Source organism: Meleagris gallopavo, chromosome 1, assembly GCF_905368555.1.
Source record: "Meleagris gallopavo chromosome 1, MGAL_WU_HG_1.1, whole genome shotgun sequence".
In the NCBI taxonomy this organism is placed as follows: Eukaryota; Metazoa; Chordata; class Aves; order Galliformes; family Phasianidae; genus Meleagris; species Meleagris gallopavo.
In genome coordinates, this window is record NC_139404.1 from 176,947,771 (window position 1) to 176,975,748 (window position 27,978).

At 36.0% G+C, this 27,978-nt stretch overlaps 1 protein-coding gene across 3 annotated transcripts in view; it reads right to left on the minus strand.

Annotated features, from left to right (window-relative positions):
• Positions 1-201: 201 nt before the first annotated feature.
• PARP4 (poly(ADP-ribose) polymerase family member 4) overlaps positions 202-27,978 on the minus strand; it is a 40,961-nt gene continuing 13,184 nt past the window's right edge. For 2 of the 3 annotated variants that reach the window (XM_019612271.3, XM_085216225.1), the window contains exons 12-35: positions 26,983-27,081; positions 26,578-26,761; positions 26,023-26,185; positions 25,353-25,477; positions 23,564-23,695; positions 23,255-23,341; positions 22,620-22,784; positions 21,707-21,753; positions 18,688-18,769; positions 18,137-18,274; positions 17,364-17,559; positions 17,062-17,132; positions 15,234-15,421; positions 12,706-12,805; positions 11,451-11,621; positions 10,983-11,063; positions 9,073-9,153; positions 8,008-8,103; positions 7,031-7,186; positions 5,385-5,990; positions 4,771-4,872; positions 2,823-2,925; positions 1,969-2,101; positions 202-637 (exon numbers count right to left, since the gene is read on the minus strand). In XM_019612271.3, coding sequence (XP_019467816.2) covers positions 487-637; positions 1,969-2,101; positions 2,823-2,925; positions 4,771-4,872; positions 5,385-5,990; positions 7,031-7,186; positions 8,008-8,103; positions 9,073-9,153; positions 10,983-11,063; positions 11,451-11,621; positions 12,706-12,805; positions 15,234-15,421; positions 17,062-17,132; positions 17,364-17,559; positions 18,137-18,274; positions 18,688-18,769; positions 21,707-21,753; positions 22,620-22,784; positions 23,255-23,341; positions 23,564-23,695; positions 25,353-25,477; positions 26,023-26,185; positions 26,578-26,761; positions 26,983-27,081 — 3,457 coding nt within the window. In that variant the 3' untranslated portion in view covers positions 202-486. The remainder of the gene's footprint in view (positions 638-1,968; positions 2,102-2,822; positions 2,926-4,770; positions 4,873-5,384; positions 5,991-7,030; positions 7,187-8,007; positions 8,104-9,072; positions 9,154-10,982; positions 11,064-11,450; positions 11,622-12,705; positions 12,806-15,233; positions 15,422-17,061; positions 17,133-17,363; positions 17,560-18,136; positions 18,275-18,687; positions 18,770-21,706; positions 21,754-22,619; positions 22,785-23,254; positions 23,342-23,563; positions 23,696-25,352; positions 25,478-26,022; positions 26,186-26,577; positions 26,762-26,982; positions 27,082-27,978) is intronic. The other variant, XM_085216226.1, reaches the window with a different exon arrangement.

Here is a 27,978-nt window from a genome sequence, read left to right on the forward strand (position 1 = left end):
CGCGCTTTCCAGCCCACTTGAAAACCGGCGCTGGTGGCATGGTTGGAACAGAAGTGAGAACTGCTGTCAGAAAACCTCCTGACAAGGCGGCCGCAAAGGGACGTGTGAGCGATAGGGAAACGGCCGGAGAAAAGCAGCGTTCTGCTCCTCCAGGGCGCGCTGCAGGAAGTACAAAGGCATCCAAATGAGGGCACCGATAGGTTGCATTGTGAAGGTGTTTATTAGGGCTTTGCTAAGCACAGCGGTAGCCATCAAAACACACTGCGTTACACCTGACAGTGCTGTTACAGAGAAGATAAGATTTTGGAAGAAATAAAACAGCAGAGATACTATAACAATACTAGGAGTATTTGTCTGTGACTATGAAAATTATTCAAGAATAACGTAAGGTGAAAATTACTCAAAATATGTAAAGCAGCAAGAAAACCTAACGTTGCTATTGTCTTAAACAATCACAGTCATGAAACGATTGAAGTAGAGCTGCTGTTAGTTGCACTCGATCCCCAGTATCTTCTTGGTGGCAGAATCCCAGTCTTTCCCAAGTTCGAGTCGATAGCAAATAGATGCAAATTGTCCCTCAACTCTTTTTACCCACTCTGTTGCTTTCTTGATGGACTCAAAAGCCCAGTGAACACCGCTGTGTGTAGAAATGGAAATTTATTAGAATAAATTCTATGACATGGTAAGATGTGCAATGAAATAATTTCTTATAATCATTTGAAAGAGAAAGTGGTCCATAGTACAGCAAACACAGCCTACATAAAATATCATTTGTCAGAGAAAACGACATCATTTTCTCTGCCCCATCTTTTCAGAGTCTTCCATATGGGAAGTATGTCTATACATAATGGTAACTTGCATTCATTTGCACTATTCCAGTCCCCACAATGAAGTACTATGCATTTCATAATGGCAAACTTGACTCCTTTGTACAATTGCATGTTAGGATTCTTTCACTTTTGTGGTCTACCCCACTTGCTTTCATCCAGCAGTCAATGTGATTTTATTTGTGTTCAGCCCAAATTTTACAATCATTTTTCCCTCTGTCAGGGAATTTCAAGAGAGGGAGGAAGACTCTGCAGGGCTTTCCTGGGTTCTTTATTCTCTTCTTAAGTTCCCTGGTAAAGCATTAAGGGCATTAGCTTATCATTTTGGCACCACAATCAGCTGATATCTGGGACAATCCAGACTCACTGAAAGGCCTATTCCTTCAGGCTTCTTTTAAGATGTTTGCCTTTCCTCTGTAACAAAAAACTTCCCACCTGACAATTATTTGCTTCACTGAAAATGAAAGGAAATTTCCAGATGCAGCAATCCTATATTCAAAAGCTAGTGGAGCACTGGGACATACAGAAGTACGTGGGAGTTGTTAGAATGAGCTAACATCAGTATTCCCCAGGGGAAGTGGAAAGCGTGGAAGCTGTGCTGTGATGAATCATCTGCCCTAACAACTTCAGAAGTATTGTATTTTATGGTGTACACCTGTGAAGATCAACAATGCATAAATAAAATGCTAAAAAGGGATGAAGGCCGAGAGCCAAAAGTGACATGAAGGGAAAGTTGGAAATGATTGATGTCTGGAAAAAGTTGAAATGGTGGAATCTCCATCCTTAAAAATCAGCTGGGCAGGATTTTGAACAATTTATCTGAATTAGCTCGGGAACAGATGCTTAGTTTAAGGAACAGATGACCTGAAGAGGTAATGAATTATTCAGTGATTCTGAGAAGAGGTACAAATCTTTTCCTACTTTAAATACTTCTCAATTTTTGTATTATATTTTGCAAAATATTCTTTCTTCCAACTCACCCTCCTAAAAGAAGTTCTGTGCCACCAGTATCAACATTTCCCATTCCCTTTTCTGCAGCTACAGTCTGTAGCATAGCCATTTACTCTCTATAATGAGATTAATCGTATGCTGTTAAGGTTTATATTACAATATTAAATTATAAGATTTTTTAAAAGCACACCTTGAAGTTGTTAAATTATCCAGTTTCATCAGTGATTTGAAGACTATCCCTTGCAGTTCCTTTGCACAGCGTATGAACTGTAGCACAAGAAGAGTAGCAATCAACTTCAGTAGCTTTTCTTTTCCATTTGTGCCTAAGGAAGAAGAAATGGGAAATCATTTAAATGTCAGCAGAAAAGAGACTTTCTGCAAAGTGTGTCTCCACATTGCTTTGAACATTTTTAAGTTCTGATGCTACCCAGTTGTTTCATGATACAATCAGAACTATCAGGAATATTGCACCCTCTCATAATTTACAGAGAATGAGTTGCCTTTTCATCCCCAAGTTTTCTGGTCTGCTGCCAGCAAACAGCACCAACTGACAGAATCAAGCAGCAGACAAAGTGTGTATAGGCAGAATGCCTACTGAATGAGCTGCAGACAGCATGTAGGGAAAAATTATATATTATTCATGTTATTTGAAATGTGAAAAACAGAAGTGGTCTCAGTCTCTCTCCTAGGAGACTTTCCGACTTTCCTTCCACCTTTTTTTTTTTTTTTTTTGTTAAAGTAGGTATTAATACAGCAGAAATAATAACTGAAAGAAAAGAATCTGTATTGGTATTCCAGCTATTTCACATCCTCCACGTACTTCTGCAGGAGATATACTTAGCAAGCACAACATTATATTGCAAGAGAAGTTGAGATGAATATGTGTAATTAAAATCAGATGCTTTTGAAAACATAGCTAAGAGATCCACATAAACGCTGAGCATATCTTATTGAAAGTTGCACCAGGCATACAAAGTAATAATACAGAAGGATAGGAAATGCAATACAATGCACTGCTGTTTTAATAATAGAAAAAGTATTTACCGAGTGACTGAATGCCTTTTCTAATAAGGAAATGATTAATTAAATAATCAACATCAAATTTCAAGATTTTTCCCAACTGTGGACTGAGATTCCAAGAGCCATCCTGTGGAATAAACAAAGATATGGGTAAGCAAAGACTGAGAAGACTGAAAATATATTTGTAAGGAACAACCTAAAACAAAGGACAAGTATTTAAAAATGTTTTTTAAAGCTTTCACAAACACAAATCACCCTCTAGTTTAGTCAGCTCACCAAAACAGAACTTCCTGTGATCTATTAGGCGTCTCAAATATTGAACTTCAAGAATCTTTGATGTACCACTCAATGTTTCTACTTGATCTGAAAAACTGTAGTTAAGCTATGAAAAAAATCAGACAGAACTAATTTTGAACTATGCACAATGACAACACAGCCGCATCAGATTTACTTCAAACAAATTCTTTCAGAAAATTATTTTCAGAGTGCTCAAAAATAAGCATTTGTCTTACCCTAAAGAAGCAATAATGGATCTCTCTCCTCTAGAGGGATTGCAAAGTCTCTGTAAAGTTAGATTACTGTTTATGTTAAGTAAAGTATTAACAAAACCAATCCTATTTTATCTGCCTTTTCCTGCCAAAAATTAAATAACTGATTAAAACTAGCTGTCAGTTTGCTACTCTCAGATGAGATGGAAGACAGGCTTTTGAGAGGATATTCAACCACTTATTCTTCAGTGTTACTTACTTTCAAAACTTTTATCTGCCCTTGCAGTATTATGTCACAGATAACTATAACTGTGGACAAATTGATAACAATTTATAGATTCATTTAAGGTAACTTAGAAAACAAAACATGATTTTAAATGAATCTTTAAATATTAAACATCCAATTTATGTAAAAAGTGAGATTCTGTTAGAATACTAAACTTATTCAGTGTAAAAACCTGTGAGGAACTGTTTTTCTTTCTAAAATTCAACAGGTGCAATTCTGCTTAAAAAGAAAAGAAATCTTGAAGCTCACTTTGTGAGTTAAGTCAATCACAAGTCTGTTCCCAGTTGTATCCCCACACGCGACATATGGTAATCGTTCAACGTGCAGAAATAATTTGATAAAAATAACCCATCAAAAATATAGGAAAATGTGTATTTCTTCTTGATGCTTAAGTTAGTTATACTTTCCTACTTTTGCATACAAATTGGCATACTGGATCAGAGCAAAAGGGAGTAGAACAAATCACCAATCTGAATGGCCAGTCCCTTTGGACACATGACAGGAGTTTCCACTGAGGGAACACCACAGTGGTTTCTTCACTTGGATCATATAATACACCTGCAGACCTGTTGATCATCACATCACTCTCTAGTTTAGTCAGCTCACCAAACTGGTGATGGTTAAGGTGGAACAGGGACTTGTCCCACTGCAAGAGGCATACTCAACGAGGTGAAACGTTACCTGCTTTGACTCCTACTTGCAGGATTCTTGGACAGCATTCGTTCAATTCTGCTTGCTTTAAATTCACCAGCCATTCAGCTGGTTTGACTATCCTGCAGAAGTTCCCACCACACTCTCTCCAATTCTCCAAACCTCAATTAGTTTTAAGGTTTTTTTTTGCTTAATGAGCATTATTTGCATCTACTACTTCTGCCTGTCTTCCCCTACGAGTTTTCATACACATTTTAGGAAGTCTCCAATCTGCAAACTGATGGGGGCTCTAAATCAGAGGTATATCACTACTTTTGGCTCTAGTTTTACAGTTTCTTAGGCACCCATTAATGAGTTGCCTGTGACATCAATATAACGTAACATGACCTTGAGGTCATTATATACTTCTTAAGACCAATTTGTAAGGGAAAAAAAGCAGATACATTTACAAAATGCTTATCTCAGGACAGATATAAAGTAAAAATACTTTTTTCTTCTAGATGTATTTTACTTTAAGTAATGCACAAAAAGATTGTTGGTACTGTACCTGATTTTGGAGATCAAAAATTTCTTCCCAGATTACAGGAGTAAACTCAAGTTTCTGTTGGCTTCTTTCTTTCTCTGTTGTTATGAAACACCTTGGTTGTACCTGAAGAGGACAATTTTCACTCAGAATCACAATCTTATTCTACCACCATTACCCATGCAGCTACTACATCACGGTAAAAAGTAATTGCATTAAAAAGTTTTAAAAGAAACTTCTTTTTAAAACAAACTTCTTTTTCTCAAGTTGAAATTTGAAGATTTTAAGTTCATTCTTTTCCACTTAGGAAAGTATTTGCAATTCTACAGTTAATGAGGCATTTTTTTCCATTTAAAAGTTACCTATTAGAGCAGTAAGGAACAAGTGACAGAATTCAGACTATAACATATTTCACATATTTCACAAACAACAGCAATGGAAAAACAAACAAAAATAATGCGGTTCAGGTTTCTTGAAAGAAGTTTCATTACCACCCTTACCATGTTGTTGTTCTGCTGTACAGCAATGAACCTTGAAACAAAAGCATTTTTATGGCAGTTTTCATTAAGTGAATGCAGCTTGGATTTCAACATAATGCTCATAGCATATATATAGAAGACTCCTGATAGAAGACTTACCAAAAATTTAGCACTCTCAGGAAATTCTTGTTCAGAAGCTGTAGCATCGTGCAGACCTGTTACCATTTTCTTCCTACACTTTGGCTTTAATTTTTTTTTTTTACTATGTTGGGGAGCAGGAGAATTGTGAGTAACTTGTTTTTCAGCATTAGTCTTATGAGAAGAGTATGTGCTTGTACATGAATTGAACACAATTATATTTGGAATGTGATCAACAGAAGAATTATCATATTTCATTCCTCCAAAGAGACTTCGAGGAGAACAATAAATGGGAGGTTCACAAAGTCTCAGATGGGCACCTGGATCTGGAAGTGCAGGTGTTGGAAGTGAATTTGTTTGAGTTATATAAGCTTCTCCTCCTGCTTCTAGTCCAGAGCCAAATAATAAAGCATTCACAGAAGATTTACATGGTAAAGATGACATTATTCTTGAACATTTCATCGTTGTGATGTCACCATCATGAAATCCATAATCCTGTGGTGTGACTTCTTGTGAGGTGCTTTCTTGATTAACAGAAAGTTCTCCAAGTCGAAATTGGAAGCCTTCAGCTTCACATCTCTCAGCTGTGAAACAATCTGACCAAGCTTCAGAATCTTGCAGATCTCCCTGGTTAGTAAAATTATAAATGGAAATATATATAAATATAAATATAAATATAAAAATAAAATAATACCAGAATTAGTAAGATATTTTTTTCTTAATGAATGCAGTATTTCTTCTTATGTTGTGCATACCGTTATATCCTCATTCTTACATTTAAGATGAAAGTAGTATATCAAACTAAAATTCCTACCTTATTCTACTTTACTAAGGTGAAGTTTGCCTGATAAAATACGAATGGAGAAGCGTCGTGCATTATTAAGATAAAAACAATGACTATAATGATAGTTTGGATCCAAGGAAGTTCTACCACACCATATTATTTTACATTCACAGAAGATGGATTTATACAAACTGAAATGCGAATTCTGCTTGTGCTGTCTCAAGCTGGGAAGCTCACATGATGCATTGCTATTGCTTCTAGTCCTGGCACTAGGCATCACTCAGAAGAGCCTGGCTCCCTCCTCTTTGCACCTTTGCTTCATGTATTTATACCCATTGATAAGTTACCTTCTTTTGAGCTAAGTTACAGTACAAACACACAGACACAATTCTAAATAATCCACAATCTCAATACTTACATTACAGTCTACAGGTTAAGGTGATGTTTCTCAGTTGTTTTAAATGCACACCATGGTCACGTACAAGATAACTTAACAGACAAATAATGATTTAAATGATTCCCCTAAGAAATGTGGAGATGTAAAGCTTTTACCTGTTAAGACTTTAAGAACTGATAGAATGACACCTGCTGGCTAGTTTTCAAAGACAAGAGCTACCATAACTAGCAAACATCCTATTTCACTAGTTTTTCTCATCTCATCAAAACCTTGATCTTCCTTGATGGACCCACTCTCCCCATGCACCTCTATCCAACCATCTGCTAGCAGGAGGAAAAAAAGACAGAAGCCTCCAGTGTGGAATTAATTTCTTTCTAGATAATTCAAAAATTGAAGAAATGTCATAAACAATAACTGCATATTATCACATACAATACAGCATCACAACTGGGTAATATACCAGAGATGTTAGTAACAGGAACATACATCAAATGGAGGCATCCCGTAAGGTTCTCCTGAAAATGAGACGCTGGATCCCACTGGCTTTTGTTCCCAGTTCATATAAGGTAAAAAATCAACATCTTCTTGAGCTATAATTTCCAGGATGTTTGGAACATTAGCAGAACAAATTTCATTAGTATCCTAAAATAAAATTCATCACAGTTATAAACTTGAGAATTCTCTTCAGTCTTTATTTACTTCTTAGTTATGATAGCTGTTAGACCAAAAAAATCTGCCATAGCAGAGAGAGTGAGTTTTTTATTTGTGCATTCAAAACATATTTAAAACAGAACAAGCAGATACAGTAGAACATTAAAAATACTCAGTGTATGCCAATAAGCAGTAAATCTAACTTCTGACTTTTGACTATATTGAGGAACAATGTATTCCCAGTAAAGGAATTCCTAATACTATAGGAATACTGATACTAATAATAATTCCTAATACAATCAAGTTTTGGTTTCCTTCCGTGATTACCACCCAACACAGACTCTCCTCGAATGACTTCTGCCATACAAAACCCATTTCTTCAGTAATTCATGACCAAGGTGGCCAGTTTGCTACAGTTTAGTATTGTGACTTGATGAAAAAAAGTTGCTCTGTGGCTTATGCATGAAGAAGGATTAATAAGTGCACTTCATATGGTCTTGCTCTTTGAACAATTTGGCTTCCACAGCTCTAGCACAAACTACAAATCCTTGTGACAATCCCCAACAGGAACACGCTGACTGACAAAGTTTTGTTGTAAACTGAAGACAAGCAATATATGAGAAAGATAACAAAAATAACTCACTGTATTGCAGAAGAAATAAAAATATTTTCAAAAATCATAGCTTTGTCTCTATTTCTAAACTAGTAAACATTGTTCAGCTAAATGAAGATTGGTTTTGATATGTGTAAGGTTAAATAATTTAGAGTCTTCTGACAGATAGAGGGAACAAGACATTTAATAGAAAACATACCCTCTTCTCAACTGCAATGAAGCTTGTAAACTGGGTTATAATCGAGTTCTCCAAACTGAGATGTATAATCATGTTCTTCAAGATCTGCTTCTTCATCTAGATTGTTAACAATTAAATGAAGGAGTAGAAAAAACATAATCAGATAAAATCAACTGATGTAAGAACTGAATATAGAAACACATGAATGTACTCAAAATAGGGATATGTAAAAGGAAGAGCTCGTGAATATACTGGCCTGCCTAATGCTCTGTGCTTTCTAACTTTCTCCACTCTTACCTTTGGACAGGGGCATGTATTTTCTCTAGTGAGACAACCATTCTAGGCAGCCTGTTCCAGTGCTCTGTCACTCTCAAAGTAAAGATGTTTTTTCTAATGTTCAGGTGGAACTTCCTGTCTTCCAGTTTGTGCCCACTGCTTTTTATCGTGTCGCTGGGCACCACTGAAAAGAGCCTGGCCCCATCCACTTGGCTCCTACCCATGAGATGTTTATAGGTGTTGATAAGATCCCCTCTCAGTTTTATCTTCTCCAGGCTGAACAGTCCCAGTCTCTCAGCCTTTCCTCCTAAGGGAGGTACGTCAGGCCCCTCATCATCTTTGTGGCCCTCCACTGAACTCTCTCCAGTAGTTCTCTGTCTTTCTTGAACTGGGGAGCCCAGAACTGGAAAGAGAAGTGTCACTGTCTTCCACCCAATCCTATACAAAAGATAAGAACTTTCCCTGTACTAGTATGAACTACGGGAAACAAAAATGTTATATGCCACAGGGAAAGAAGAACCACCAACAGCTTGCCATGACAAGCATAGGTTAGGAAAAATGTATACACATTATGCTCAGAGAAGATATTCTTATAATGGGAAGAACACAAGACTGTCTCAAAATTCTTCAAAATCTCATTTAGTGGGAAAATGTATTACTGTATGGTGTCACTGTACGGTGTCACTGTAAAGTGACACTGGAACTGCAACCTAAAAGTCATGTTGAACATGGCAAAAAAATCTCTATTCGATTGAAATGTTTGCTTTTTGACATTTTAAATACACATTTTCTGCTTTTAGATTATCAAACCTCATGTTCTGTTTCATTCTCATGAAGAATACCATCTTCATAGTCCCTAATGAAAGCTCTTGCTGTGAGTTTGTGTAGCACCTAGAAAGAAAACAAAGGTGATAATAATAATAATTATTATTATTATTATTATATATATATATGTATGTATATATATATATATTTTAAATTCTTCCTTTTATTTAAGAAATCCCCCATCAGGCAGATAGCTTCCAAATGTACACAGAATCCAGTTTTCTAGGGGCAAGGTAATTCTGCATTTAACAAGCAACCATAACTTGCACTTAAGGTGTATTTTTATTTCACTTAATGTTACCAAGCTAAAAGATAATCAGGTCTTCACTTTTTGCATATATTCTCACCAGTCAAGGATGAGAAAAAGCAAATAAATGAATGAAGAAAATTCAGGTAATTAATCTCATTTTGAAACAGCCACCTAAAACAAGTAGGGAGAATTCCCTTTCTGGAAGAAAAAAAAATCTCTTCAGTAACTGCAAATGGAACCTGGACAATCACTTCAGACTTAAACAGGAATATCTAGATAGCTGGAGGTAAATGAGTCCTGTGCATAAAACAGGACAGAATTCGAGGGAAAAGTATATTGAGTTTAACTTTTAAAGAATCATTAGGTCTACCACAATCAAGTCAGTTTTGACCTGAGGGTTTGTATACAGAAAAGGGAAATACTGAACTCTATTAATCAGATACTACTTTTTGAAATGGAACCACGCTTTCATAGGAAAAAAAAATGTTTTTTTTTGGCTTGGTATATTAAAGGTAACAAAGAGAAAGAGCACCATGGAGGTGACATGGCAAAGTACTGTTGTATTCCAGTTTTAATTGCTCAACATTCCTACTGAGATTTTCAGAAGAATACAATAGATGCTGAAGGGAGCCACTTCTTAATCTCATAAGCAAGTAGTTACTTCTGATCTTAGGTGAACTTGCAAAAGAAACAGGTAGGAATGCTCAGGGTTCATCTAAAACATCAAGAATTATTAGAAATAATGGTTTCTAATTTGGTCCTGTTTTTCAACATTTTGTCACATCACCTGACATCTTTCAAAGCTGTATTTTTTAAACTACATCTGGAATTTGTACTACAGATTTAAAAAAAAACAAAAACAAAAATCCTTCGTGTTAAGCAAACACATTGCTTCTTCTTGCCAGTTTCACTTGTCTGTATTAGAGCATGTCCTGGGAAACTAACTGTTCTAATACTGCAACCCACAATATTAGTTTTCAAAGTGGACTACACTAAATAGGGAGCAAAATCTTTTCAATTTGAAAACAAATCAGCTCTTCAGTAAGGAAAGGATGATAGCCTTATCAGAATCAATACTGAAGCCTGACTATTCTGTTGGTTTTTAAAGCGTAGACACCCATTAGATTAATAAATGGTTCTTTTATCTTGTTTGCCTTCTCAAGATTGGTGCTGTACTTTTCTCTATATAAATTCTCTTAAGTTACTTCATTGTTACTGAAGCAACTGAAAGGTTAGTAACACTTTAATGTTTTGACATTTTAAAAGATTAAAAACTAGTAAGCAGATTGTCCACATGGAAAAAAATTACAACTCGAAAGAGAGTGATGCAGCATGCAGAAATCACCTGAAGACCTGCCAATGCAAGGATAAAACTAGAGCCCAAATGAATTATCAGAATAAGAAGCAGCACCTTCTGTTTTGAGAAGTTGAAGTCTTGAGTTAGAAACCTGACACTTGTATGTAAAACAGTTTCCCTTTAAAAGCCTGAAGACTGCTGGTCTATGCTAAAACATCAGAAGCAAAAATAAAAAAGAGTTACTGAAAACAGAAGTTTCAGTTCACTCAAAGAAGCACAGTGCAGCATGTTGTTGCTTAAAGCAGCTTCGCTCACTGCTGTATGTACAGACAATTTGGACAAACTCACTGTTCCCGTTGTCTTCTGTAATTCAGTAGTTGACACCACAGTTTGTAGTTCTTGGTCATTTATTATCGCCCTTAAGGTGGCCTATAATGAAAAAAAACAAACAAGTTTCCTTCTCTGTGTTACGCTGTGCTACCAGAACGCGTGAATGTTATCCTGATTACTGAATGTAACTCAAATCTGTATCTCTCTGCATGGCTGTGTTTAAAAACATTTCCCCTTACAACAAGGGGACAGTTGCAAAGAAAGGAATCCTGTATTTATCAAAGTACAGTGACTTGAACATTAAATAAGGTATCCTTTTCCTCTCTGCATTTTACTAGGAAGACTAATAATTTAAATATTGAATTATATTTAGCAGTGAAGAAGCTAAAAGCGTGCTGGATAAAGCATGACATAATATAACACAGTACATCTTGCAATCTTTTCAGTTGTGAATTTCCATCCAGTAGTATGTATCCCAGTCTTTACCTGAGTACAGTGAGGGACAAATCCATAGACGAGAAGCCTCTCATTGGTAAACAAAGACTGTATTTGAGCAGGAGCCTGCATTGGCTTTGGTGCATTTATATCAAACTGTTGCCATTTAATAGAAACAGAACTGCATCCTGGAGAAAATATTCTAGACACTTGGCTCTGTATCTGTGTAAAGATTGAAAACAAATTAGCTCTGTTTTCTTCTAGGCTTTTAAGAGAAAATATAACCTCTCGATACAAAAATAACATATTTCCTTTTTCCTTTTCTTTTTCTTTTAATTTTTATATTTGGTACAACTAAGGGCATGTACTTGTAAAATTGTTACCACATATTGGTAAAAAAGAGTCTAATGCTTGGAGGTAGTGAGGATAATCACTCAGCCATTACTGCACTGGCTTTTAAGTGAGATATGAGACTGAAGTTTCTTAAGGTTGGCAAAAAAGTTAGAGAATGTGCTCTGCTACACCCAGCACCTCCAGAGTGGGAACTCTGAAATGTGTGAACAGTTCTGCACATCTCCATGGTCTGCTTTGGATAATTTTGCATGTATCATTCAAATGGCAGCCAGACTAGCAAAAGGATAAACTTACATTTTCAGTCCTTTCCCCTGCCAAAAACATGCCAGATACTAGCCATGCTGCAGTTGCTACAGCCCTCAACATTACAGCAAGGACAATGCTGCAGATAGACTGTGAGCTATGACAGAAGTGAAACTATATTTTTCATGCAATGAGAATTACTTACAAAGTTTGAAATTTCATAGTCTTTTTTCCAAGTTGGGGTTATTGCACTTACTCAGAAAAAGTACAGATTTCTCTCAAAGACATTAGGAAAATGAACTCATGACTTTCTTGTTTTCTTTTACACATTCAGTGACCAGTATGAATAGGAAAGTGGGGAAGTACAGTGACAAATTCCTTCCCTTATCAAAGAACTTATCAGTACTCTGCTGTAGCACATGTTCCTGCTGAGAAACAAGGCATGCACCTGAAATCTTTGTCACACTCAAACCAAATACTTCCCTTTCTAAATATTTATGCGTTTATATTTAAAATAAAAGAAGGCTTGATAGACAAGCATTTCTCCCTCCATACTCTATCAACTGCCTCTCCTTTTTTCTTATTATAGTAAGCCCCACTAACCCATGAAATGAAGAAGCAGTAATTCCCATTCTGAGATACTGAAAATATTCAGTATCAGATAATGATATATCAGACAATGGAATATATTCAACATTTGTAAGTGTACCTTTGCCTCCCAGTTATACTTTGATTTTGAGTCAAAGTATTCAAATGCTCCAGCACCATACTGGGACAAAGATCTCAGCATGTGTCGATTTGCTGCAGAACTAAAGAGAAAAACAAATCTTCATGTAATTATTGAGTCAAATCATTAAGTCATACAATCTCTTTTCTACTTCTCATACCATTTAAAATATCTTGGTTTTAATTAGTACTGCAAAGTTTTTGAATTTAAATACTTTTAATTCCATACTTTTTTCAGGATATGGACCAACTGACAGCAACTGAGCCAATGAAGGTGCTGCTGAATTACAGATTTCCCAATAATATTTGAGGAAATTACATGGCATATGAGTATCTCCATGTCCTAATGCAAGGATGTGAAAAGAAATTAACTAATGTCCAACACTAATAAGGATCATAAAAATGACATTAATTAATTGATTCATCTAATTAATCTCAGTCTCAGCAGAACTATTTAGTATGGGCACTATCATGTTACAGCTAAATCCAGAATCAATTAGGGAATCTTACTTTCTGGAAAACATAATTGATACGATAACACTTATCAGCTCTGCTCCCCAGCTCTGACTACCATGAAGTTATAGACAAAGAGAGCTCTAGGGAGTATTACAGGAGAACAATTAAACAGATTAAAATTACTGTGAGTGAGAAACAGAATATTACATCTTGATTCTTTGTCAGACAGGTAGATTCAGTAGTTGACAGCACCATAGCACTGTTTTAGAGAAACCTACTGAACTGTCACCAAATCTCCTTGAGAAAAAATTGAATTGAACAAATAGTACAGTTATGTTTTATAGCAGGAACACAACATCTAGTGGAAGCTGTCCCTGCCCATGGCAGGGGGTTGGAACTGCATAGTCCTTGAGATCCTTTCCACCACAAATTATTCTATGATTCTATGATTATTTGTCATTCACTTGAAGAGAATTGTCACAGACAAAACCGTGATAATGGTGACTATTGTCACCTTCTAAACAACTCTGTCTACACAGAAGTACAAACCATAGAGCCAGCTTCTCTTTCACAACTCTTTCCCAATTCGTTCTTTAACAATGTAACACATTAAGCACAGATCCCACCTCCTGAAAGCAGACTGCTGCACATTAGCACTATGATATTTGTGTTACAGGTCTTGAGGAACTATTAAAAGCCATGTCTCCTTAGCCTATCAGCACTGAGACAATCCATCCCCAGGCCAAATTCTGTCATAACAAGAATATGAAGGTAAATATGCTGAAAATGAACACAATATGACTGTAAGTATGTTAAAAAGGGTGTTAGCATATAAGGAGACACGCACCATCTGCTCTTTATTGTGATTTGATGCAAATTCTGCTATAGTTAAAATGTGTGATTACACTGGAAGCGTACTGGGATGCTTGGCCCATGGGCTGAAGGGTGTGCTTGTGCAGTGCTGTGAGACAGCTCATGGCTGTGAGCCATGCAGAAGGTAAAAGATGTTCTAGAAGAACAGGACCCTACCACTGGTCTCTATTTTGATATATTCCCTCCCGAGGAATAGTAAGAAGCTAATACTATCTGACTCCTTCCCACTTACACCTGGCAATGTGCAATACCCAGCTGTAAGCCTTTTTTTCCAAAGTCATTTCAGATGTGTATGTATCTTGCCTTTTTTTTTTCTAATTGCTTTTTTTTTTTTCCCAATTACTGAACAATTGAAGTACATTACAATGAATTTCAGTGAAATTTTACTTGTTCTTGTAATTGCTAAGAGGTCTTTATAACGCAAATAGTTTATACCAAATGTTCCCAAGCTTTATTCTCTCTAATATTCCCACCATTATGAAAGATCTGAGCTAAGTCACATGATAGCAGTTGCTCTTGCTCCCCTCCTCTGGATTGGGAGCGCACATGTAATAGAGAAATCATGTCTCCTTTCTCCTGCCTCCATTTGAGAGGAGGAAGTGTGAATTTGGATGTTTAGCAAAAAAAGTTGACACAGTCACTTCCTGATTTGCTCTGAAAGACAGAGGCTGGTTTGGAGTGGAGGAGGTTCATTTTCACATTTTCACATCATTTGAAGTAGCTTGCATTCCAGCAGTGAAATGTACCACAGGTTTGGGAACCTAATGCTTACGCTGTCTTTACAAAAGAAATGAAAATGAAATAATGAAATTGTACAACTATTAATGTTAAATTGAAATTCCACCACCAAAATCATACTATACCACAACATGAAACACAATGTTTTAAAGTATTAACTCTCATATTTTCTGATTTTACTTTTAAAAAGTAAAGTTGTTATAACGAAGAAAGATATGAATAGGTAAGGCTATCTGAACATAGAATTAACTTTACTGTAGGTATTTTACTTTACATATTTTTCTTTTTGGTTATTAAGTGTATGCAGACATTTCTGCATTTCATCTAAATATATATAGATCTTTAAGATGGCACACCCAAGCATCTGACACTTCCCAGTTTACTAATCTCTCACTTCAAATCAAATACCAGCGATTTAAAAGAAAATCAAATTGCGGGACTTACCCAACACCACATGTGAATAACCTCGTATGGTGGACATTGTCTTTCACAAGCTGGAAGGTCACACTCTCATTCTGAATGTGTCCATCGGATATAAGAAGAATGTTACGATGTCCTTGAGAAGGAAATAGCAAACTCAAGTAACGCAAGCTCTTCCATAAATCAGTGTTTCCCATTGTTGCTGTAGCAGACTGAAAAGTAAAGTATTAAAATTTTAGTTTAAACTTAATTTATCTTTTCTAAAATAACACCTAATACATAATTGATTTGTTACTTACTATATACTTATTTAAATATAAACTATTAATTATTAATTTTTATTTTGTTTCTGCTCTTCCATAATTACAATTAGAGGTGGAGCTCGAGGTTAATTGCATTTGTATATTCTCTGGTTTAAGCAATAAACATTTTTCATAGGCAAAATACATAACAACAATTATAAATTCTCCCAAAATATTCTCAGAAATTTCAGTAATCCGTGCTTTGGGAATTTCTGGAGTTTTTATCCACATTACTGCATCCAGAAGCTGTTTACAGCTCTATCTTTTAATCTGCCTATCTCACTTCTGAACTGAAGAATAATTTGTCCTCAAGCGTGACAAGAAGTTCCACTATTTATTATACACTTTAGTTTTTCTTTGAAATCTGCTGATGGATCATTTGCTGGGTGTGCTATGACCCTCAGAGGTGAGAAACAGCAAATAACCATTCCTATTCTCTCCTTCCTCTCTGTTTATCCTGGAAGAGATGACTATATAGGGATGCAACTGAAACTAAAAAAATCAGGAAAAGTCTTTTCCTCACACAGCATGTCTTCCATATACCTGGCTATCTTTGCTGTCTCTATCTCTTTGCTTTGAGATGAAGTGACCAGAAGTGTCTATAGTATTCAAGACACCAGAGCAACACAGATTTATACAGCTACCTAAGTATTTGCCTGCTGCTGAATGGTGGGCTCTGGTTTAAAAGGGCTATTTAATGTGGCTGTAGTATCTCTGTATTGCAGGAAGCCCAACATCATACAGGTACAGTTAGCACCTTTTTCCCCTCTGTGTTACTTTGCATCAATTATTTGCGCCTTACCATGCATTATGTTAGTATCTTAAGTATTATGCTAGCATCAAGAAACTTTATTTACAGATGAAGGGCCTATTAGAACATAGATCTAACCAAACCTGTTCATCCTAAATAGTTTACATCTGATCTTTCGATGACAAAAGCATTTTTCTTCTCAATAAAAGTCCTCTGGCCCATCTAAATGCTGCCTTCTTTTACAAATGATAAAGCTTAACAACAGGAAGCACTTCTTTACTGTGCAGGTAACAAAGTACTGGAACAGACTGAAGAAACTGTAAACTCTCTCTCCTTGGAGATCTTCAAAAGCCACCTAGACATGGTCCTGGGCAATCTGATTTAAGTGTCCCTGCTCAAGCAGGGGTTGGAGCAGATGACTTTCAGAGGATTCTTCCAGCCTCAGCCATTCTGTGATTATATGAAGTAAATAATTTCCTCTATTCTGCTGTGGGCAGGCAACCAGAAGCATGAATTCCAAAGGATTATTTTAGGGGGAAACATTGTATTCTTTTCTAATACAGATTCCTACTTACCTTCAAAATAACAACTTAAGCAATTACTTTAAACCACAGTGGAATTAATATTTCAATATGGTTGTGCTTGTTACTAGGGTAAATTATTATAAAAATTATAACATTATTTAAAAAAATCCTTAGAAGCTAGCCTAAAGAAAAGAAAAAGTTGGGTAACTTCTGTAATGATAACCATTCCTTTCAAAGAAGTGTTCTTCAGAATACAACCAAATTGATTTACTTACTGTAATAAACTCAGTTAGTGATGCCAAATCCTTTAAGGCATCCTTTGAAAATGAAGAAAATTCTGAGAAATCTGTAAACAAAGATAGATATTAAAAGCACTGAAATATTAAGCATTTATCAACAATTGGAAACACAAGTAAGTTTCATGACTAGAATATCAGAATAGGAATGCATCACACTACTGCATGTTCTAAGCTGCAGTTGAGTGTATTAAGTTGGTTTGATAATAATGATGCACGTAAAATTAAGTCATGGCAAGTAAAAGGTGACTTACAGTTAAGAAAGAAACAAAGAAACTCACTTGTGCCAAATTTGATTACATTTACATTTTGTCTGGAATTAAGCTGTTTTAAGGCATGTAAAGCAATCTGCTTTGCTTGCAATAGAGCTGAACCTGCCATAGAATTTGAGCAATCTAATAAAATAATAATTTCACTGGACAGCTGCTCTTCATCAAATGCTGCTTCGAACTCTGGTTGGAATACAAGCATGCAAGCCTACAAAGAGAGAAACAAAATCAGTGCAGTGAACAAATACTTTTTCACTAGAAATGTACCTATGCATCTTCATTTTCCTCATTACAGAATGAGAGCAGAATAAAGTAATATTTGAAAATTTTAGCAAATATATTTCATTTACTTTAAATTCTTGAAAAGTGCAATTTTCTTACGCTTTACTTATACCTCAAGTTCCACATGAAAAATTGAAAACGCAATTTCGTTGTTTAATTTTACAATCCAATTCACTCTTTGGCAAACAGCATTCAATTCTTTTCTCCAACTTAAAAACAATTTACAGGTATTATCTTTTGTAGTCATAACTGCCACTATCCACTTAAGCAGTACGGTCACATTTCTGTGAAATACAAGCGGCAGCACAACAGTTAGTTAGAAAGAAGTGTTTCAACTGAAATGTGATTGGACATTGTTGAAAACGCACCTCAACCTTCACTCTATTCCAAGGCAAAGGATAAAAGAAAGCCACCGAGATTGTACTGAACACTGCCTGTGGTGTCCATCTGTTTATTTTGTTTTAACATATTACCTCATAAACTCTATGACAGGTATGCCGTACCTCACTATTTTTGTTGGGATGCTTCTCTACCCACATTCGGGGCACATAGGCATGAGAAATCCATATATCTAGACCAAAGCCACTACTGTCCAAAGAACTGTTGTCTACGGTCTTAATTACAGCCTTGCATTCTGTTTTCTGGAAGAGAGGAAAAAACAGGCATGTGATCTCAGTTTAATAACTGTACAGTGAATATTTTTTACTTGTACAAAATTGTGATTCATGAGGATAGGGAATGAATACAGAACATTTAATAAGGGTAGTAATAGAGATCTTTTCCAGAAAGATTATATTAATCTTTAAAGGTACAGTTGCTATTTACATATTATATTCTTTCAAATATCATTCACTCGAAGACAAACAAAACAAAAAGGTTTCAAAAACAACAGAATTATTCATCTGAGAAAAACAGAGAACCTATCAGTTTGAGGAATGAATACTGTACAAAGTCACACAGATCTTGCACACATATTTCCTAGGATTACAGTTTCTTTTAAAACACACGGCAGAACTTCTAAGGCAGAGGAGCAGTTATAGAGAAATTAATTTACCTTTATCTTAAGTTTATGTGTCCAACTGTGTAGGCTTTCAATGCTATATGGCATCTCAATAGACATATCTAAGGAGAATCTGCTAAATAAAGAGAATAGAAGTAAATGGCGGTCATTTGAATTATAGAATCATGAAGTGCAGGGCTGGAAGGAACCTCTGGAGATCCTTCAATCCAACCCTCTCCTAAATTAGGTTCCCTATTGTAGGTAATAGGAAAGCATCCAGGTTGGTTTTGAGTATCTCCAGAGATGGAAACTCCACAATCTCTCTGAGCAGCCTGTTCCAGTGTTCTGTCACTCTGACAGTAAAGAAGTTCTTTCTTGTGTTAGTATGGAACTTCCTGTGCTCCACTGTGTACCTGTTGCCTCTTGTCCTGTCACCAGGCATCACTGAGCTGAACCACCGAGCTCCCGCCCATTAGATATTTATGATATTTAATAATCAGATATTTAATAATCAGATATTTATGAGTGTTGACAAGATGCCCTCTCAGTCTTCTTTTCTCCAGACTGAACAGTCTCTCAGTTCCCTCCTAGGGAGGTGCTCCAGGCCCCTCATCATCTTTGCAGCCCTCTGCTGGACTCTCCTGTGTTTCTCAATCTTTCTTGAACTTGGAAGCCCAGAACTGGACAGAGCATTCCAGATGTGGCCTCATCAGGGCAGAACAGAGGGGAGGATCACCTCCCTAGACCTGCTGGTCATGTTCTTTTTAATGCACCCCAGGATACCACTGGCCTTCTTGGCCACAAGGGCACACTGCTGGCTCATGGCCAACCTACTGTCCACCAGTACACCCAGGTCCTTCTCTACAGAGCTCCCCTCCTGTGGGTCATCCTCTAACCTGTATTAATGTGTGTGGTTATTCCTTCCCAGATGGAGAGGACTCTACACTTGCCCTTGTTGAAGCTCATAAGGCTCCTCTCCACCCAAATAATGATTAATCTGCATGCCAGGATGTCACTACGAGAATGAGCTATGTTTCCTGTCCTATTTAACTGTCTGGATGGAATGAAGAATACTGAACTACTTAGACAAGTTTCTGTCTGAAAGAGTTACCATGCTGATTCACTACGGGCATTCACAGGTTAAAAGGTGAGAACGGAGAAAGAGGTCATTTGACATGATTGTCTGTATAATACATTACATAATGCATAATACAGTACATAATGCAGCCAACTATCTCTTCATTTTACTCAATGTTTTTATTTATCTAAAGTGAAACTTCTTAAGAGGCTATCAAACTAGTTTTCAGGGAAGGCAAGTTCATCATATTTCCCTGTATGACTGTTTCAACAATCTTCACTTCTAAAACTATATTTATTCTTAATTCAGCTTGAACTTTTAGTCTTTTCTTCTTAGTTTATTTCTGTAATGACATCAAAGATCAACTTGATAGTTGGTATCACAGAAAACAATAAATAAGATGCATACAAAACACAAGATAGCATGTAATGTCATGGAAACACTTCCCAGTTTGTAGCTGGAGCTCATTGTGTATGGCCTTCAGGCTGGTTTTGTTGGTGGTGGTGGTTTTTTTTTCCTTCGTTGTTTTTTTAAATTTCAGCCAGTCTGGCCTCATAAGTTTATTTTCTCTCTTCACTACTTCTTTGTCAGCATATTTTGGGATTGCATTAGCTACTTTTGCCACATTATCACAATGGTTGTGCATTCCAGGTTGCTACTCACCACAATGCTGGGTTATAGATAGTCACTATATTCCAGGATATAATCTCCCAAGATGTAGGTCTACAGGGCTACAACTATTTCCTCTGTATGTAGTCTTGCATTAATCAGCCTTACAACACTTTTGTTGAATGAGCCCCCTTTAAAAAATATTCTTGACTATTTAGAGTCCTAACCTTGGTATTACTGAATGTATGATGAATTCGTGTATCCTTTGCAAAGTGTATGAGCAATTATTTTCTAGTTATAGTCACACCTCCGTTATCCTTAAGATGCTAGTGGATAAAATGTACAACGGGTATGCACAGTCCCAGAGTAGCTGCAGAACCAGACTGAAGCCAGAAAATATATATCATTAAGCGTTATGTAAATGTTTGCAGCTAACTTCAATGTCTTTGTATTGCTGATTCTAGGACCTGATTCTGGAAAGAGTGAAGTAGTCATACCTGATCTCAGTCCTCACACAATAACTATTCTTAAGTGTTTCCCACTTTTTACTTATATTTTCTAGCTGAATTATCCTTTCACGTCAAAATTAAATTAAATCATTATTTTGAATACCTTTTCTACAACAGGATGTGTTTTGTAAGAACTTGTAAACTTATTCTTGATGTATTTATGCCAGAAATGGCACCAGATCTTTAGCGAGTCAGTACAATATTTCTACTAACCAACAGTAATTGTACTGAATAAAAGCAAGGTAATAATAGGGAGCATTATTTCAGGATTAAATACAAGTTAAGAAAATTGCAATGGATGTGGCTTTGTGCCAGCTTTGCTGATAGAGCAGAGAAGAAACAAGAACATGCTCATGAAAAACTCTTTTCATGTGTTTTTAGTAAGGAAAATTCAATTCCCTGAAAAACGTAAGTTTTAACATATTTACTGCTACCTGCATTCCTTGTGATTCTGATGGAGGATGGCCTTATGCAAAAACATTTCTGGGAATAAGTTATAATATTTTGTTTACAAGAAGTCTTACTTTGCCAACAGCATTATAGTTTCAGATAATTGTATTGTTTAATTTAAAATGCAAGTGCAAAGGCTAAAATGTTATGTGCAGTGATACTGAAAACATGAATATCATGTAGGCTCATTAAGCTTCGTGACTTGGGAATTTACGTATAATCCTTAGTAACAGAAATGCTTCTGAAACAAAGGGAAGTATTTGTGATATTACCCATCTAAGGATAACAACAGATTAGAAGGAAAGATGAAATTGAACTAGTCTCTCAATGCAAATTTCAGTTAAATAGAACAAGGTTAAATGTACACATTTTAAGTGAATGATTTAAAGGTATAATAAATAAAATAACATCAATGAAAGCAACTTACTTTTTCAGTGTTTCTACTTGTTTAATACAAATCTTTTTTACTGTATCCTACAAAAGAAAAAAAAAATCTTATATAGCACCAGTTATGAAATATTGGCATGTAATTCCTGGTACTTCTGTTCAGCTGGAGCTCCTTCTATCACTAAAATGGGATTGCCTGGAACCTTCTTTACGTCGTTCATTCATACAGCCTTGTCATCCAAGTATCACTGCAGCTAAAATTCAGCTGAATTTGCATGTGCTTATCTCCCAAAGACACAATGAACTTCAGAACTCCCAATAATACAGCTCTGAAGCAGAAGGCATGAATAGTCAGACATATAGACATAGTTGAATAGTCAGACATATGACACAGCTATATGATCTCATGAGGACTAGGACCACAAGGACCACCTGTGGCTCCTTGCCAGCATTTAAACAGAGATGACCTCCCCTCCCACCTGTACAATTCATGAGCCATCAGGGACATCCAAAGAAACAGATGGGAAACCTTGTCAGAGAAATAAGAATAAAAGAAAGTGTTCAACAGATGCTTAGCTGCTGATTAATGGTGGAGATTCACAATGCCTAATTTCCTGTAAGCCCTTTAAAGGAGGAACAGAAGCACAGATACAGCAGATAACTCAAAATACAAGCTCTAGTTTAAACATTTCCAACTCAAGTCAACTTCTGAAGTACTGCATGAGTAAATAAATCCTTAGAGATCCTACAGGCTTTCCACCACTCACACCATTCCTAAGTTTGTGTTCACATTGCTTTGTCATAACAAGAATGACACAAATTATTATCTTTTAATAAAAAGAGAAGAAATCAAAAGGCAATCCTGAGCTTACTCTTGTGTAACTGCAATCCCGTAGGCACAATTTTTTTTGCTTCAAAAGAAGCTGCTATTTCAAGATTGTATTCCAACAAACCTGTGTGTTTTCATTCAATGCTTTGTCCTGTTGCCATGGGGACACAGAAGCAGGCATATGAAAGGTGATACAACCGTTCTGGCAACTCAGTTCAGTGATATAGGTAACTTTGATCAGTACTGTAGAGTTTGGACATATATTTCCAACAGTTATTACAAAAATATCCTAAAAAAAAGAAAGACTATCTTTAATGAAATTATTAAAGCCCAGCTTGTCCAAAACAGTAATTTAATTGGTGGTTAAGCACACTTAAACCAAATGCTAACAAAGAAAATACCATTTGGTTTTGCAGAAGTGTAATGAAAAATGATAGTAAGACAAGAAATGTTAAGTTTTCAATAGTTCTTTGAGATTTTGGGGCAAAACTGATCAAAAATAACTGAATTTAAAAGTCCGCTATTAAAATAAAAGAAGTTATGATTTCATTACAAAGGTAAGCTCCTAGGAGAGAAATATCTGTTTTATACAAGGTGTGGTGCATATTTAAAGAAACAGCAGTAGTGTTTTACAAGGATCAAATGTATAGCCCAAAGAAATTGCAGCTTCCCAACTAAAACATGACTCACAATCAGAAAAGATTTATCCCTAATGTGAGAAATCTTCAAATGGGTAAGAAACCATGATTTCTAACATACCGGTGCATCCTGGTCCATTAGATAAGCTCTATCACCTTCACTAATAGCTTTGCGATATTCTCTATGCGCTTGTTTCTTCTCTTTAACCTACGAAATATTTTCCAAAATGAGTGCTTTCATCCCTGTACACAGAACACTTAGCCAATGTTCTTACATGACACGACTACCTTGCAATCCAGTCAAGAGCTAACAACAAAGAACTTGAGAGAAAACAAAACATTCGTATTGCACATCTTCATTCCAAACAAGTGCTTTCAAATCCTGAAACTGAAGGAGCTGCATCAAGCTTAATGTACAGTAACATTTTACCTGCCCAATGATGTGTGTTCCATTGACAAAAGCTTCAAATCCACAAACAGCAGCTTTATCATCCAAAGGAAAAACATACTTAGCTTCAATTGGACTACTGTTTTGATTGGTGTAGGTCTGAAACATCACTACCTGAAATGAACATTTTTTTTTTTTCACAATTCTGCAATGCTAAAACATCAATTCCTTCAGTTTAACAGAATAACTGCACTGCAAGACACCAATATGTATGCCACAATCTAAAGACCTATTTGTACATTAGAAACTAAGGTGTAACATTCACCAGTGCCTGACAAATAGATATCTCATGAACATGCAAGGAGCTGCAGAATTTTTACTCTCTAAATCTTTAATCAACTCTCTTCTAGAAGAAGAGTAAACCGTGACCTTATAAAAGTTATATGATGTACTAGCAGAGGTGGAGATGCCAAGGTATTGCCTGTCAATAAGTATCGCTACTCCCATATGCCTGCAATAGCTTCAAAGCTAGTAACATCTAAACAAGAAGGAAGAATAAACCAAACTGCAAAGATCTATTTTTAAGATACACTGAAGGGGATGTTTGTGAAAGCCTGCGTTAATTCTACATGTGTAGCATCTGTCCTCCAGCGACAGAATTTCTGTCTCTAAGGTAGCAGATTGCATCTGACTTTCTTTTCACATCTGCTCTTCTGTTTGCTTCCTTTGTGTCCTAACAAAACCCCAGGAATTCCTCGTTCCCGTTTGCTGCCATTCTTATTGCCCTTTATTATCATTTCTGGTTTATGCTATGTACCTCAGCTTTATAGGTTGGTTTTTGCTCTGGTGGACTGGGCAATAGAACAGATGATACTGTAAAGTAATTAATTCCATAGGAAGCAAAACAAAAAAATAAAGATAATGCTCCTTGAGAAAAACAGAATCAGACAACAGTTGTGTCAGAATAATTTAAGCATTAACTCATGCAACAACAATTCTTTAAACTCTTTTCTCTCCTGTTTCTTTCTCTGCTTTCCTTTTTAAGGCTTCAGGAAAGATGAAAACATGATTTGCCCTTATGAATCTACTTGAGCTCTGGAAACCCCTGATCACAGATTCCTGTGCAGAGAGACAGAAATGACAGAAGTCAGGGGAACTATAGCTTTAGCTATGATGAAGACCTAACCAGGCAGAACTCAGCTGCAGGGGTAGATTGTGGAATTATGCCTCAGGATAGAAAAAGGCAGGTGACTTGATGGAATGTGTCCTTAGGGCATATATATTGGAAAAAAAAAAGAAACAAATAAAACCAATCCACAACACCATAGGCTCTTTTAGCCTGCAGGTTAATGTTTATTAGCTAACTTTAAAGCTAGAATAGCAAGTTCTTTTGTATTAATTGCTACTTTACTTGCAACAGCTATTATAGGCTTTCCAGCTGCAGGCAAAATCAAAACACACAAATATATTTCCAGAAATCTTTAATCATGCTAGGTATTTCTCACCAGTTTCAAGTGGCAAACTCATCAAGGTCTTTAAAAGGGAAAGAATGCATATGCTGCAGTGGAAAGTTTATCTGCAGTTGCAGGAGACAGAAAACTTACAAAAAAAAGAAAAGCCAAGCCTTTCACTGACCAAGGAGCTTTTGGCACCTGTATGACAATACATCTCTGAGAATAAAAAGTTTCCACTCGGTTTCAAGACTTCCCTTTATTTAAAGATTGAATTGCCTCTCTTTTTTTTTTTTTTTTTAATTATTAAAACACTATTTAAGAACTGAAATAATTTTTCAGGTCTGACATGGAAAGAGACAATGCATAGCATACTTTACCTGTGCTACAAAGTCTATTATCCTTGCCTTGATATGAACACTTTCCAGAGGAATGGGATTTCCCAGTCTGTCTTGAAGACCAGTTTTCACTGTATTTGAAATATTTGCACTGGGTAATTCATAGCCTAAAGAAAAGAGTGTGCAAAATGTTATAATTCTTTTTTTTTAAATACACATTTGGGAAGCAAGTTTGATAGTAACCCTATATTAATGGCCTGTGTTCACTCATGCAATTCAGAACACGTAAATTGAAAGTAACATTCCTTTTCTGTCATGAATGCTTGTACGGCATTGTTGAGCTGTAAGCTGTCAAAGGAATCAAGAGCTCACAAAAGGTCTTTAAGGTCTTACAAGGTCTTTGTTTCAAAACCTGCATTTGAATTATTAAAAGAGCATTTGATGATTCACGCAGAAGTGCTTTCTGTGCTTCTCTTGAAACATGCTGTGACAGGAGGAGCTGCAACAACTGCTGGGAAATCGACCTATAAGGAAATCTGCTAAACAGATGCTATACAGATGCTATGTGGTAATGACTAATTTAGTAACGTCCACAAATAAACTACAAATTATTTTTTCGTAAGTTGGCTGGATGCAAGAATTCTAATAGTTGTGACATATATATAGGGAATGCTGGTAGCAAGTCAATATACAGACAGAAAACATTTCTTACTCTCATTCTGTGAATGACACTGTGATTCCAACTCAGTGTTATCTTGCTCAGTTTCCACCCCAATTCCAGGCTGGAACAGTTTTATTTCATCTTCAGCAAGGCAAAACTTAACAACATATCTAATTTTAACCTGTGTGGTTTTATACACAACAAATTCATCATCCTGGTAGAAACAAAGAAAGCTATTTTACAATAAGAACAAAGCTCTAGACAACATTTTAAAAAAGGTCTGCTTATTATGAAGTAAACCTAAATGACATCATTTTTATAAATAATAATTTCAATATCACAGATTGGATACTTACAGATAATTAAGTAACAATAAATAAAGAATACTAACATATTAAGTATTACTTTCCAGCAAGAACTTCCAATCTCTTTATGACTAATAACTTACAGCCTTACTTGTAAACCTGACAAAAATGATTTTATGTTCTATTGTCTAGTGATTTAGTGTCTGAACTGAGACATACAGGTTATACTATTTATATAATCTACCAACAGTATAAAAACATCCAAAAGTTGGTGTCTTCTCAAGTACTGTAGGATCAGTACCTCAAAGTCTGAAGAGATGCCTGCTGTTTTGCGGACTCCGTGCACGCTGTTGTAACCTGATGGGGCAGCAGTTAATGAAAAATCTCGTTCATACAAATCTAAGCAGGATCCAAGTGCCACATCACAAACTGCCAGGAGTCGGGTTCCATCCATTTCACTGGGTGAAGAATACTTAATACTGGCACTGTACGTAAAGAAAGATCATGCATATGTTATTCCAATTGATATTAATGTAAACACCATCAGAATTTACGCTTATACAAGTACTTCTGAACAGATGAGTACGAAAAATTATAATCAAAATAATTAAATAACTTTGAGATTATTAAGCATTACATCTACTTGTTTGCAAAGTAAAAAGAATACACAAAGGATAAAATAAAAAGATATTGTCATTATTCAGACCTGACAGAATCACTGAAGTAAATGCCACTTCCCAGATTCCCAGTGTCAGTTCTTTCCACACCATGATCTTCAACAACCACTTTTGGCATTAGGAGTCCTCTAGAGAGAAAAAAAGTTACACGATGAATGAAGTTTGAAATACCTATGCATTAAGTATGTGGGCTAATACATATTGTGCAGTTACGAACCACAGAGGACTAAATCAAAATACACCTTACAGAAACAACAGAGACTCAAGGAAAATAAAGTAAATATTCATCAAAAAATAAATCCCAAAGCCATATGAATCACCAAGAGACTGCAAAAAAAAAAAAAGCAGTAAAGACTGCTTTTTTCATTTTCATTTACATTTCCGAGACTCACTGCCAAATATTCAAAATAATTTTTTAGATGAGTTATTAGATGAGTAGTTCATAGCATCATAGAATCATAGAATCACCAAGGCAGAAAAAGACCTCCAAGATTATCTAGCCCAACCATGCACTTACAACCATTATTTCCCAACTAAACCATGTTCCTTTGTCCCACATCTGTATGTTTCCTGAACACAAGTTCTACATTCCTAGCAACTGTGATGTATTAAATTTCAAACAATCTGCATGAAATTTCTATATCAAAGCAAAAGGAAGAGGGAGTTTTTAAGGTAGTGGGAAATGGATGCTTGGAAACTTCTCCAGTGTTTGATTTGCAAATCTGTTAGTGTAGTGATACCATTCTTAGACTGTTCAAGAGACATTTGATTTGCTGTTGATTGATCCTCACACAAAGCCTTTTAGATACAAAGTATGCAAGAAGACAAAACATTTAACTAAGTTCAACTGTTTCGTCACTTAAAAAATTTGCAATATAAGGAAAACAATGCTAACATGACTTTTGAGATGATTTCAACTTTGCTAGTACTGTGTCACACATTTTTTCCAACATTCTTAAATTTTCAGTGGCTGGCACTCATTGCATAAGATGCTGACAAGGATGATAAGATGATGAGGATTTAAA